This window comes from Meles meles, chromosome 3, assembly GCF_922984935.1.
Source record: "Meles meles chromosome 3, mMelMel3.1 paternal haplotype, whole genome shotgun sequence".
Taxonomy (NCBI): Eukaryota; Metazoa; Chordata; class Mammalia; order Carnivora; family Mustelidae; genus Meles; species Meles meles.
In genome coordinates this window covers 87,507,532-87,520,683 of record NC_060068.1, presented here as the reverse complement: position 1 = coordinate 87,520,683, position 13,152 = coordinate 87,507,532, and the positions used below count along the sequence as shown (strand labels likewise).

The following is a 13,152-nucleotide window of genomic DNA, read 5'->3' as shown; positions in this document are numbered from 1 at the left end:
GGAAAATGTTTTTCTATTCGTTTACCATTTTTGTTGTCATTAATGCTCCTGGTGAAATATTTGGAGTCTGTATCTTCTGTGTCTGTAATTCCTCCTTAGGGAAATTCTCTCAGTGTATTTACATCAGTCAAGCAAACGGTCCCCTGGAACAAGTCATATATAGAAACAAGGAAGAGAAAAGCAGAGCTGGCTTTTATAGGGGAAGGGAACATTTTGTAGAGAGCTCAGTGATGTGCTCTGATTTAAAAACCATGGTCATAACTATTTTCTGATGAATATGCTTATCACTTATGTTTATTTCTTAAAATGTTCATGCTATTTTTATATCTCTTTATTTTCTTCTTGGCAGTCTGATGTCTTGATCATTCCCTGTATTAATCCAGTACCTGGTTCCCTCACCACCATCCATTAAATATAAGCCATGCTCTGCAGGGAGCAAGAGAGGTGAAGGACCAGGGCGTGCCATGCCCATGACGGGTGGCACAGGCGATGAGGGTCAGAGAGCCAGAGCTCTTCCGCTAGGCTCTTGACCTTGGGAAGAAGAAACCTCAGTTTCCCTGAATCTATTTTCCTCATCTTTCATGCAAGGATAATAATTCTTTCCCACCTCACCAGGTGCAATGGTAAAATATTGTAAAATATTTGCATTATTATATACAAATATATGTTGTATATAATATATTAAATATATATAATTTAAATATATGATATGTATTATTTTAAAAAAAAAAAAAAACAGCCCATCTGGCTTGGTGGTGAAAAGAAAGCAAGAGAATTTATGTGAAAAACACTTTAATGCTGAAGATGCACTTTAAAAAGGCTGTATGGCATTGTTAACTGCTTGTAGATAAAGATAGGAAAGGTGATGGTGAATTATGTTAGGAAGGGTAGAACTGGACTCAGGTTCAGTGACTTGCGTACTAGGAGAGCCTCAGTGGTCACGAAGGCTCTCTGTCCTGTCTGTATGTGAATATGGAAAAGGGTTGAAAGATGAACTCCAGCCATCCTGGTTGCTCTTTTCATTCACCTAAGGCATGCAGGACAGACTCATATTTTCGCAGGACCTCCCACAATTGTGAAGGGAAGATCCTGTTCTAAACAACCTGCATTGGTAGGCCTTTCATACGTAGAAGATGAATGCTCTTTGGAAACAAGAAATAGACTGTCAGTCTTTACCATCAGATAAAGGGCTATTCTTAAAGTTTTGGCATTTGCATGCAGAACATATAGTTTAGTCTTTCCGAATAATTTTTTTTCCTTTCGTTTAAGTTCAAATCCTATTTCCCGTGTGTGTGTATATATCTATATATATATAATTTATTTATTTATTTATGTTTAAATTAGGACATTAGGTATGGGAATACAGGTCTTAAATATACAAAAACTCTACAAATCAGTCAAAATACTAAGACTTGCTCATTCTAAAATGGATATAAGACCTGGACAGATTATCTCCTGAAGAGATAGAAATGACCAAAATAAATGAGACACCATCAAAGAAGGAAGATGAAAACTTGATACTGCTTATTTGTATAAAATTAGGAATTTGTTTAATGTTAATATTCAGTTCTGACAAACCTGTGGTAAGAAATGTATTTATGGGGGTGCTTGGGTGGCTCAGTAAGTTAAGCATCCGACTATCTCTCAAATAAATCTGAAAAAAAAAAAAAAAAAAAAAAAAAAGGTATATATGTGCTGCCCACAAATATAGCTGTTGAAATAAACTTTCTGGAAAATAGTGTATTAGTTTGTACCAAGAGTCTTTAAAAAGTTTGGGAAGACCCTTTGATTTGCTACATTGACTCTAATTATGTAATCTAAGGAAAATGACAGAGATTAAAACAAGTGGTTTATAGGGGCACCTGGGTGGCTCAGTGGGTTAAAGCCTCTGCTTTCAGCTCAGGTCATGATCCCAGGGTCCTGGGATCGAGCCCCACATCAGACTCTCTGCTCAGCAGGGAGCTTGCTTCCCCTTCTCTCTCTCTGCCTGCCTCTCTGCCTACTTGTTATTTCTATCTGTCAAATAAACAAATAAATTCTTAAAAAAAAAAAAAAAGTGGTTTATAGATAGCGGTATTTATGACAACCCTTAAAAGAATTGAAAAGAAGAAAAGTATGGAAATAAGTTTTGATTCACCCATCTCGTGGAATATTATTTATACAGCCAATAAAAATTATGTTCTCAATGAACATTCAATGATGCAGGGAACATTTTCCAAGTTACATAATGTGAGATGGAAAAACAACATAAAGCTAAATATTAGATTAACTAAGATTAAAATCATTTCTGAAGTATGTCCGTATACATGCATAATTTATACGTGCCTGAAAAGAGATCAAGAAATATGCTGAAATATTATCAGTGTTATCTGAGTGATAGGTTTCTCCGTGATTTTTATTTTTACTTATACTTTACAATTACTTCTCATAATATCATGTATTACTTCCCAAATTGGAGTGGCGGAGTAGATGTTAACATGAAAGCAGTCAGTCCTCCTTGGTTGAGTCCCCTGACCCCACCATACTCAACTCTCCTATCACTTAGAGCTGAATTGCTAGGTGTTTCCCAGGCATAGGCCTTGGAAAAGAGCCTTTTCCTTATACTTCTTGTCTTTTCAAGGTAATCAGGGCCATCTGTGGCTTTGAAAGGGTATGGTTCTCCCCCAGTTATAAAGAAATTCAAGAAGAGGTCATTGATGTGGGAGTGAAGGGAATCAGTCCTACCATCTGCCCTTGGCACCCCTCAGCCCGGCTTCTGACTCCACTCTCCTCTCTAACCTCAGGGCCTTCCCAGCAAGCTCTGTTCCAGCAGTGAGTGAAATACCCAGAAATCCACCAGGAGTTACCTGGTGCATGCATTACCTGGTTAAAGAGAGGCCGTTTTATACTCACTGGCATCAACTTTCCAGTTCTGCAAGCTGCCAAGTCTTAGGGTGACAGAAAAGAAATCTTTTAAAATACTTAAAAATAAAAGTCTCTTTCAGTTTTTCTAGTCTCTGATTTCTAGGTCAAAGGAAAAACACAAAAAATGAGAAAAAAGTAAAATAAATCAACCAAGAACAGACAGCCCCTGGGCACATTTATACTCCATCCCTATGGATGAAGGTAACTTATTTATAGAGTGCTTTCCACATGTCACACTTGGTGCTGAAGCCTTTCTTAACTCCACCCTGTGGAGTCCTCACATGAGCCCCTGTGAGATAGGTCTGATTCCGCTGGTAGATAGGGCAGGTGTTTGAGGCCCAGAGAGGAGAAGCAACCTCCTGCAGTCACAGGACTTGGATTTGAACTCATATCTGTGGAGTCCAGAGCCTGCCCTCTTAAAGCAACCTGTCATTTTGCTATCTACCCTTTGTGTTCTATTAGGATGTCCCTGCTTTATTAAAGGGTTACTTAGAAATGGAAAGCTTTTGGACGTATATCTTTAGGTATCTTTATTTGTCTTTGAATCTCCGCCCAGTTCCAAATCTTGTTTCCTCCCAGAATTTCCCTTTAATACCACCTGACTTTTTTTTATAGAGTGGAAATAAGGTGTCAATCACTACTACCCCGTTTGAAAACACATCAATCAAAACGGGACCAGCCAGGAGAAACAGCTATAAGAGCCGGATGGTGAGGCGGAGCAAGAAATCTAAGAAGAAAGAAAGTCTAGAAAGGTTAGTTAAAGCAGTATTTTTTGTGATTTTGGTATAGACCCTTGTTGGAGGAAAGTTACTCCTTACTTAATTTAAACACTTCTATGTGAGAAAGATCCATTGCTCTGTGAGAAATTTCATGCTGTGGTTCAGATATTTATATATTAAAGTTCACAGAAAATAATAACATTATTTTTCACAATGAAAAGATTTACAGAGTTACATTGTAGGAGAATTCAGATTGGTTTGGTTTTTGTTTTGTTTTGTTTTTTAACTGTGTGAGTACCATGAAAAGCCATTTGCTGTTTCTTAAGCCTCTAGACTTCATTTCAGGTAAGTTGGATTTAAGGCGTTAGATCTTCAGACAGTTTTTAGCATTAAGTCTACATTTAGTAATAGCCTTTACATTACCTGAAAATATACAATTGCTATTTTTTAAATGGCAGATATTTGGAAATAACTATATCTTAAAAGCATCCAAGTAAGCCTAAAAATAAAGAGGTTTTGTTTTACTGCCTGAAGATCTAACTGGGGTACACATTTGCTATCTGGGAGGCACTGTGAGTGTTTTTGTGCCCTCTGCTCACACTGGCAAAAGAGTTTGGGTTGGAAGCATGGTGTGTGCTTGCCGTGGGGACATTTCTCCCTAGTCAGCTCTCTGGATGGACTCCCTGAGTGATGTCACAGCAGAATCCCTCCTTTACCTACTTAGATCTAATGTGTCTGATTGTATTAAGAGGATTTTTAGTGATATAAATGTGGGAAAATAAGCAAATGAAAAAAGAATGCTTATTAATTCCAGGAAAGACAAAAGCATACAAGAAAGGAAGTGGGAATCATGCTTTGCCTAGCCCAGCTGCGGACAGTATTTATAATATAAAAATAGAGAGGAAAAAAGACCACCCTTTTCTCTAACTGAAAGTTTTGGTTTAGCTGTAGAGGGAGGAATAGAAAAAGGGAAGTGTATTTGGTCAGAAGGCGGAAGGGTGCTTGGGAAAGAGCTTAATCCTCATCTTTTGTGCTGGGAAGTCAATAGATAGTTTCTAAAACTGAGAAACGAAAACATGGTATAAAGAGATTCCGGGTGCGGGGCACCTGGGTGGCTTAGTGGGTTAATAAGCCTCTGCCTTTGGCTCAGGTCATGGTCTCAGGGTCCTGGGATCGAGCCCCACATTGGGCTCTCTGCTCAGCAGGGAGCACGCTTCCCCCTTTCTTCTGCCTGCCCTCTGCTTACTTGTGATCTCTCTCTCTCTGTCAAATAAATAAATAAAATCTTTAAAAAAAAAAAGAGAGATTCCGGGTGCAATGTGCAGACAGATAGAAGAAACAGCTCAAGGAGTAGAAAGTGGCTTCTCAGCCAAGTGCGGCAAGGACAGGGGAGCACGGTTGCTGTTCTTCCTTATGAACTGCATGAGATGATGTCATTATTTAACCCAGCTACATTTACTGCTTTGACTAAAATTAAACACACCAGTTCTGAGATGTGTAGTCTATTAGATATTAGATAAATGAATGATTTATATATTTTTTAACGTGTGCTTTGTATCTGGATTGTGCTTTAAGTCAGACAGAACACACTTTTTCTAAGGGGTAACGGTGTTTAAACTTGTGCTTAAGCTCACCGTGGGGGTGAGTGAAGCTTGCATAATGGCAAAGGTAAAAGAACTTTCTAGAGCCACTTGCATTTCTAAGCCATTAGAAGCTTTTTTTTCCCCCTTGCTTTAAGATACGCTTTTTGAGCACTAAATACACATTTGCTTCTGCTACAGCGTAGCGTCTGGTGCCCTGCTGACACAATAAGCTTCAGTTCACCTTTCTCGCTTTTTCTATGTTAATGTGCAGCCTACATTGTCATTAGGAATTTTCAAGAGCCCACTGTGGTATAAGCACGGCAAACAGCCTCTCCTAGATAAAGCCGCTGCCCAGCGTATCACCATTAAAGAATTCTCTATCTAAGATAATGGTTTTTCTTTCAGAGATTTACTTGGTATTACCTCTTAATTAAATTGTGTCATTGTATCTGAGGGTACATGCTCAGAAGCTTTCAGGTCAAGAACGCCCTCCTCATAAACCTGACAAATAAAGAAATGAGTATATGTCGTATGTATTTTATATTTTTCCTTTTTTCTCAGCTCTGCCTGAAGTATTTGGAATTGGGAGAGCTTCCACGGTATACCATCAAAGACTCTTCCTTTCTAAGTCATAAGGTTTTTAATTTGAAAGTGGGAACCTGCACCTTAGGGTAGGATCTGCCCCTGGACCGGCGTCCCTGCTGCCGAGGTGTGAACTGACTACACAGGTGTTGTGGGGGACGGCGAGGCCCCAAATGTAGAATCTAACCTGTTGTCTCCGGTTTTCACTCCAGGAGAAGATCCCTTTTCAAAAAACTAGCCAAGCAGCCTTCTCCTTTGCTCCACACCAGCCGAAGTTTCTCCTGCTTGAACCGGTCCCTGTCATCAGGGGAGAGCCTCCCGGGTTCCCCCACGCACAGCTTGTCTCCCCGGTCCCCCACACCCAGCTATCGCTCCACTCCCGACTTCCCATCAGGTGAGCTAGTCTCCTGGCCTACACAGCAAGGGAGAGTTGAGAGGAGTGGTCAGAATCACCATGTGAGCTCCTGAGGGACAGAAGGCTTATTCCAGGTTAATGAAAGATGGTTGAGGATGTGGATGGTAGCGAACAGGATTTATAGGGCAGTCGTGAGATGTGGTTGTTTAGAACATTAAGGCAGGAAGTACTGGGCTGGACCCTGATGTGGGGAAGATTTATCTGAAAAGCATGTATTCATTCGAGTTAAATGCTGAGACAATTTGCTGACCTTTATCTGAGCTGATCGAAAGAGTTTGGGTTGGAAGCATGGCAAGAAAAGGGAAGGAGTCCATTGCTCATGGCTTTCTGTTTTCTACCCACAGGTACTAATTCTTCCCAGAGCAGCTCCCCAAGCTCTAGTGCCCCCAATTCCCCAGCAGGGTCAGGACACATCCGACCCAGTACCCTTCATGGTCTGGCCCCCAAACTCAGCGGACAGCGCTACCGGTCAGGAAGGCGCAAGTCAGCTGGTAGCATCCCCCTCTCCCCACTGGCCCGGACCCCCTCTCCAACGCCACAGCCCACCTCCCCCCAGCGGTCACCATCCCCTCTGCTGGGACACTCGCTTGGCAATTCCAAGATCGCTCAAGCCTTCCCCAGCAAAATGCACTCCCCACCCACCATCGTCAGACATATTGTGAGGCCGAAGAGCGCAGAGCCCCCAAGGTCCCCACTGCTCAAGCGCGTGCAGTCGGAGGAGAAGCTCTCCCCCTCCTATGGCAGTGACAAAAAGCACCTGTGTTCCCGCAAGCACAGCCTGGAGGTGACCCAGGAGGAAGTGCAGCGGGAACAGCCTCAGCGGGAAGTGACCTTGCAGAGCTTGGAGGAGAACGTGTGTGACGCGCCCTCACTCAGCCGCGCCAGGCCCGTTGAGCAAGGCTGCCTGAAGCGCCCTGTCTCCCGGAAGCTGGGGAGACAGGAGTCTGTGGATGAGCTGGACCGGGAGAAGCTGAAGGCCAAGGTGGTAGTGAAGAAACCGGATGGGTTCCTGGAGAAACAGGAACCCCACCAGAAATCCCATGGACTTGGTAGTGATTTAGAAAACCTCTCGACTTTGAGGCTGGAAGAGAGAGAGAAGAAAATATACCCAAAGGCCTTAGAAAGGTCAAACCATTTTGAAAACAAAGGGGCCTTGCAGGAGACCCAGTCCCTGGGCAGTCTACTGAAGGGGGCTCTTCACAAGCAGGCCAGCATTCGGGTCAGTGAGGGGGTGACCTCAGAAGGGGCAGCAACGGGCCATGTCCTGGCACCCGGGGACCACAGCCAGGGCATCTGTGACTTCAAGCGCACCTCTGCTGCCAGCACCCTCCAGGACAGTCTCTGTCACTCCACGGACAGGTCCAGCTCCACGAAGGGGGAGAACGTGGAGAAGGCCTCCCAGGCCAAGGATTGTCTCCGATGTGAAAAGTTAGACAGCAAACTGGCCAACATCGATTACCTCCGAAAGAAAGTGTCACTTGAAGACAAAGATGACAGCCTGTGCTCTGTGCTCAAGCCCAAGATGACCTCTAGTGCCCACGAGAGCCTGCCTGGGAACCCAGTCCGGGCTGTGGGTGGACAGCCGGAGGCCCTGCCGGCCTCTGAGAGCCGAGCGTTCATCAGCAGTGCCCACCCGGCTCAGATCAGTGCTGTTTCTTTTGTCCCTCTCAAGGCCCTCACTGGCCGGGTGGATGGTGGAGGGGAAAAGCCGGGCTTGGTCGCTCCCGAGTCACCTGTCCGCAAAAGCCCCTCTGAGTATAAGATGGAAGGTAGGTCCGTGTCCTGCCTGAAGCCAATTGAGGGCACTTTGGATATTGCGCTCCTGTCTGGACCTCAGGCCTCTAAGACAGAGCTGCTGTCCCCGGAGCCCGCACAGAGCCCCAGCCCAGCCAGTGATGTGGGGCCCTCTGTGCCACCAGCTCTCCCCAGCAGCGGGGGCATGAAGGGTGACACAGCAGGTCAGAGGGAGCCTTCCCCTGCCAGCTTCAGGATGAGTAAGTCCTACCTGCTGGAGTCCCGGTTCCCGTCCTCTAGCAGGGCTCTCCAGAATTCACCAGCAGCTTCCTTGCCCGAGCCAGACCTAAAGCGGGACAGGAAAGCTTCCCATGCTACCAGGAGCCCAGTGACGGTCATGGAAAGCAATCCCCAGCAGAAGGAGGGGGGCCCCAGCAAACACCAAGACCACAGCCCCGACATTAAACTCCTTCCCTTCCTGGGGCAGAACCCCCACAGCACCGACCCATCCAGGTCCCGCAGCCTGCTGCCCCCTGAAAGTACCCCCTCGAGAGAGAAGCTGAGCGGGAAGGAATCCTCTGAAAGGGGCCCTTCTGCAGCCAGAAGCGAGCGGTCTGCTGTGAGGGTTGACTCCCGAAGAGACCCCTCCACCGAGCTGTGTCCTCCAGAAGCTGCTAAAACCAGTGACGATTCCAGAAACCTCCCCTCTGGGGGAAGGCCCCGCCCTGACTGCTACACACAGCCCCACCCCACAGAGAAAGCATGGGGGCCTTGTGGCAAAGCAAGCCACAGAGATGGCCGCATGGAGGTGAGGCCGCTGGTGAGGGAGGACTCTCATTTGCCTTCAGCAGGGACTTCTGAAAGGGAGCTGGGCAGAGGAAGAGGAGGCACGGAGCCCCAGCCAGAAGCCCCTCCTGCCCGGCGGTCCCAGCCGCCTCCTGGCCCTGAGAATGGGAAAGGAGACCTCCTCTCTGGTTTCCCTGCCTTGCTGAGAGACAGTCCCAAGGAGCTGGAAGGGAAGGAACAGCCTCCGCAAAAACCCGTCAGCGGTAGCTCTCAGCCAGTCCCAGTCACCAAAGAACTGCATGGCCTGGCGGGTCGGCCGCAGAGCAGCTCGCTGAGCCACTGCTTGGGCGGAGAGCCCGGTGGCAAGCCCTGTGCTGCAGATCCCGGCCTGGGCCTCCAAGGCCCTTCCAAGCCGACCACAGCGCACAGTGAAAGCAGCAGCCACAAGCCCAGGCCTGGCCCTGACCCGAGCCCTCCAAAGTCGAAGCACCCAGACAGGGCCCTCTCCTCCCAGAAGCCGAGCAGTGGGCCTGCAGTGGGCAGAGAGCCTGGTGCTCAGCCCCCTGCTGGCCCCAGCCGAGAGGGGAAGGGCTGCAGCAAGGGTGTCTTGGATGCGTTCCCTGCCCTCCCAGGCTCCCAGAACACAGCTTGCGATGCGATGGGCCAGGGAGGAGGTGGACCTTCAGTCCCGCTGCAGGCCGAAGGGGGTCTTCTAGACACCAGGCTGAAACGCACCAGTGGTGGGCATCCCCCAGAGGGGCTAGAGAAGCCCACGCTCCTGCCATGGCAAGGACGCCCAGGAGGTGATGAGTTGGTAGACCAGAAACCCGCCACTGTCAGTGAAAAGCAAAACCTGTCTCCAAAGCACCCCAAACCATCCACTGTGAAAGATTGCCCACCTCTGTGCAGACAGACAGACGCGAGTCCAAGTTCACCGGCCGCCACTACCACTGACAGGAAGTCTGAGGGTAAGAAATGCACTGAAGCACTTTATGTCGCCACAGAGAGCGGGAAGCCTGAGGCCAGCCTTCCCCTGGCACCCGGCGAGGCCAGGCCAAAAGGCATAGAGAGGCCAGCAGCTGCTGTCGGGAAGGGCTTGCCAGAGGCCAAGGAGAAAGGGCTGAGTGCCCAGAAGCCACTGAGTGAGGCAGGCAAGCCCAGTGGCATGAAGCGGTCACCCTCGGCCACTGGGCAGAGCTCTTTGCGATCCACTACCCTCCAGGAGAAGTCTCTGAGTTACTCCTCCAGCTTTCCCGAAGCCAGACCGGGGGTGCGAGAGGCCACCACGAGTGGCAGTGACGCGTCTTCCGCCAAGGCTGCAGCTAAGGCCCTGCCTGGAGGGGATGGTAGAACCCACATGACCAAGAGTGACTCCTTGCCATCTTTTCGGAGCCCCACCGTCACTCTGGAATTGCACCACCCTGGCCCGAGTGTGGCGGGGGGTGCCGGCCACCGGGACAGGGCCCTGTCAGTGACTGCCACGGTAGGAGAAACCAAAGGGAAAGAGCCTGTCCCAGCCCAGCCCCCTCAGACTCGGAAACAGAACCCGGGCAGAGAAGTCACCAAGGCGTCCCCAGCTCCAAACCCTGACCGGCCCATTGCCCTTTCTTCCGAGAAGGACTTTGTGGTCCGGCAGAGGCGGGGGAAAGAGAGTGTGCGTAGCAGCCCTCACAAAAAGGCCTTGTAGTGGGGCAGGCCCCAGGCCGGACTGGGGAAACCCGACCTGAATGTGTACCTGAGTCTTGACTACCTTTCGAAACCAGCACTGTGTGGCCACGCCCGCCAGGCAGAGCCTGGAGCCTCACTGCGGACGGGGAGAGGGAGAGAAAGTCGGAAAGAAAGAGGGGACCTTCTTCCAATTGCCTTCCCGATCGTTACCGGTAAAACTGTTACCAGATAGTGTTTGTACAAACAACAACAACGGAATAACCTTTACAGTTGAGGGTTGCTGAGGAAAAAGATTTTCTCTGTAAATACCTAGCGATGTGTTTGGTTTGGGACTGAGTCGGTACCTTGCTGCTGTGATTGCGTTGTTTACCACAGCTTTGTTTTGTTTGTTTTTTTCCCAGTTAAGATTTTTGCTTTACCACTTAATCATAACATAGTAATGAAGCAAAACGGTTAAAATTGGGTGTATGGAAAAGTAGAGCTACACTCCTGTTTGTGTATGTACGCACCCACCCACATGTTTTGGTCTGTGGTTTAAGAGAATATTTCAAGACTACATTTTTCTAAGTTAAAGCATTCTAAGTAGAGTTAAAGATGGAAGAAAGTCCTAGATACAGTAGATCGTGAGTTTTTGTGTGTACTTTTCAGGAGAGATTTTGGTAGTACTGTATCTGGCTACCTGTGTTTCCAGATCCGAAAGCAAGAACTACTCTTATCACCGCATTTGGAAGCTTTCCTCTGTTAGGAACGGCCGGAACCAAGGGAGCTAACCATTGTCACTGCTCAGCCATCCCAGTGGACGTTCTGATCCTGGGTCCAACTGTCTGAAAGGCCAGTTGTCCTTGTCTGTGAGTGTATGTGTGGGGTCTTCACCCTCGCTGGAGTGTGGGCTATAAACACACGTCAACTTTATTGCTCTTACTTTCCCTTCTTTTTCTTTCCACGCTCTTAAACTCAGGCCTTTATGCTATGAGTCACTAGTCCAAGAAGCACACATTTCATAGGACTTTTGCACCAGCCCTGCTCTTGAACAAAAAGGAAAATTACTGGCCGCACACGAATCTAACAGTGCTTACATCGAGTAAGAAGGATCAGGCATTGGAAGAGGTTTTAAATTTTGCTTTTTTGAGGGGAAAAAGGGGGTGGATTTTGGCATCATAGCATATATATTAATGAATAATCAGGACATCAGATACATTTTAATACATAGCTGGGGCCTTATGTTGTAGATGAAGCTTGCTGTTTTTAGCAAGTTCCTGGGTTTCACATTCATTTCTGATGCATCGAGTAGCTCCATACATTACATAACACGATCTCTTTATTTGTATGCAAAAAAAAAAAATACTGTATTAATAAAGAGCAGCATTTTTTTAATTAAAAAAAAAGACTCGTTGGAGCTATTTGGTGCTTGAATGTGTCCTTTTTACTTTTGCTAAGCCTTATTTAAATTTTGTATACCATGGAATATGTAGAATTCGTCAAATCATTTTAGTGCTGAGGGGGTTTTTTGTTTGTTTTCGTTGCAGTTGTCCTGGTGGCTTGTTTTGTATTGTAAGACGACATTTGCTGACCTAAGTACTAAAGGCACTAAAGGAAAACACACACAGATAAGTCTTTATAAGATGTTTGGGATCCATAGCAGGATTTTGTTTTGTTTTGTTTTGTTTTTTAAGAGAAAAAAATATTACCAATAAATACTAATTCAGCACCCAAACCCCCTCGGATGTCTTAGTATCTTCAAGCTATAAAATTGTTCCCCTAAGCACAGCCTCTGGATTGTAAATTATTTAGCAAGGCTGTAAACCCTGCTCCAAAAACAAAGGCATAACTTAACAGACTGCTTGGTTGTCCTTTATTGTACAATGAGATGGCAATGGAAAAAAAAATAAATAAAAAAGTCTCCTCCTTGCCCCTGATTTTTCCCCCATGTAGTTTCAGCTCTTCCCCATCGCTCCGTCGTGAAATTGTAGACGAAACAAGTATTGTAAAAGAACTCAAATGGGTTTCCAAAGTGGTCTCAACATTTATAATTCATATCTGTGTTTGGTGGTTGTCATAACCCAGTCTTCTGTATCCAGACACCTCGACAGATCTATCGGGGAGGTAGTTCATGGTTTACAGCCTTTGCTTTTTAACTGTCCAGTTTCCTTTAAAGCACAACTAGCTGCTCGTTTACAAATGATATTTTTATGTATATTTTGTATAGTGTATTATCATTTTTGCCAAATATGTTTTTGCATTTTGGATGAGTAAAGAGTACTTCAGGTTGCATTCATGTAATACCTGTTTGTTGTTGTAAACCTCTCCAATCAGCTGGTAGGAATTCTCATGTGTTCTCTCTGGTCAGTCTCCTGTGATTGTAAGATGTGCTCCTCAGTAGAACTCCCAGCTGTAGGTTGACCAGCTTCAAAGTCTGTTAGGATCTGTGCAATAAAGTGTTTGCAGTCTTATTTTCTCTAAGAAGTTCCCTATGGATGTCCTAATTGTTGTATATTGAACAAATATTTATACTTATGCAGTTGCATAACATTGAAATAAAAATTTAGCATGAAAAGATAATGACTAATATGTTCTTTCCTTATGTGTATACATACAACTCTAAAATGTTACTGAATATAATTGTATATTATGGGAAGTATGCAGCTTTGCAGATGGCTTTTTATGGAGGAAAATGGTTTACTAATTTTTTTTTAATTTTATTTATTTGAGGAGGGGGAGAGAGCAAGAGCAAGCAGGTGGAGAGGCAGAGGGAGGGGGAGAT

At 46.0% G+C, this 13,152-nt stretch overlaps 1 protein-coding gene across 12 annotated transcripts in view; it reads left to right on the top strand.

Annotated features, from left to right (window-relative positions):
- MAST4 (microtubule associated serine/threonine kinase family member 4) overlaps positions 1–12,944 on the top strand; it is a 558,512-nt gene extending 545,568 nt beyond the window's left edge. For all 12 annotated transcript variants that reach the window (XM_045999072.1, XM_045999069.1, XM_045999068.1 and 9 more), the window contains 3 exons: positions 3,520–3,656; positions 6,001–6,182; positions 6,548–12,944. In XM_045999072.1, the coding sequence (XP_045855028.1) occupies positions 3,520–3,656; positions 6,001–6,182; positions 6,548–10,410 (4,182 nt within the window). In that variant the 3' untranslated portion in view covers positions 10,411–12,944. The remainder of the gene's footprint in view (positions 1–3,519; positions 3,657–6,000; positions 6,183–6,547) is intronic.
- The last annotated feature ends 208 nt before the right edge of the window (positions 12,945–13,152 follow it).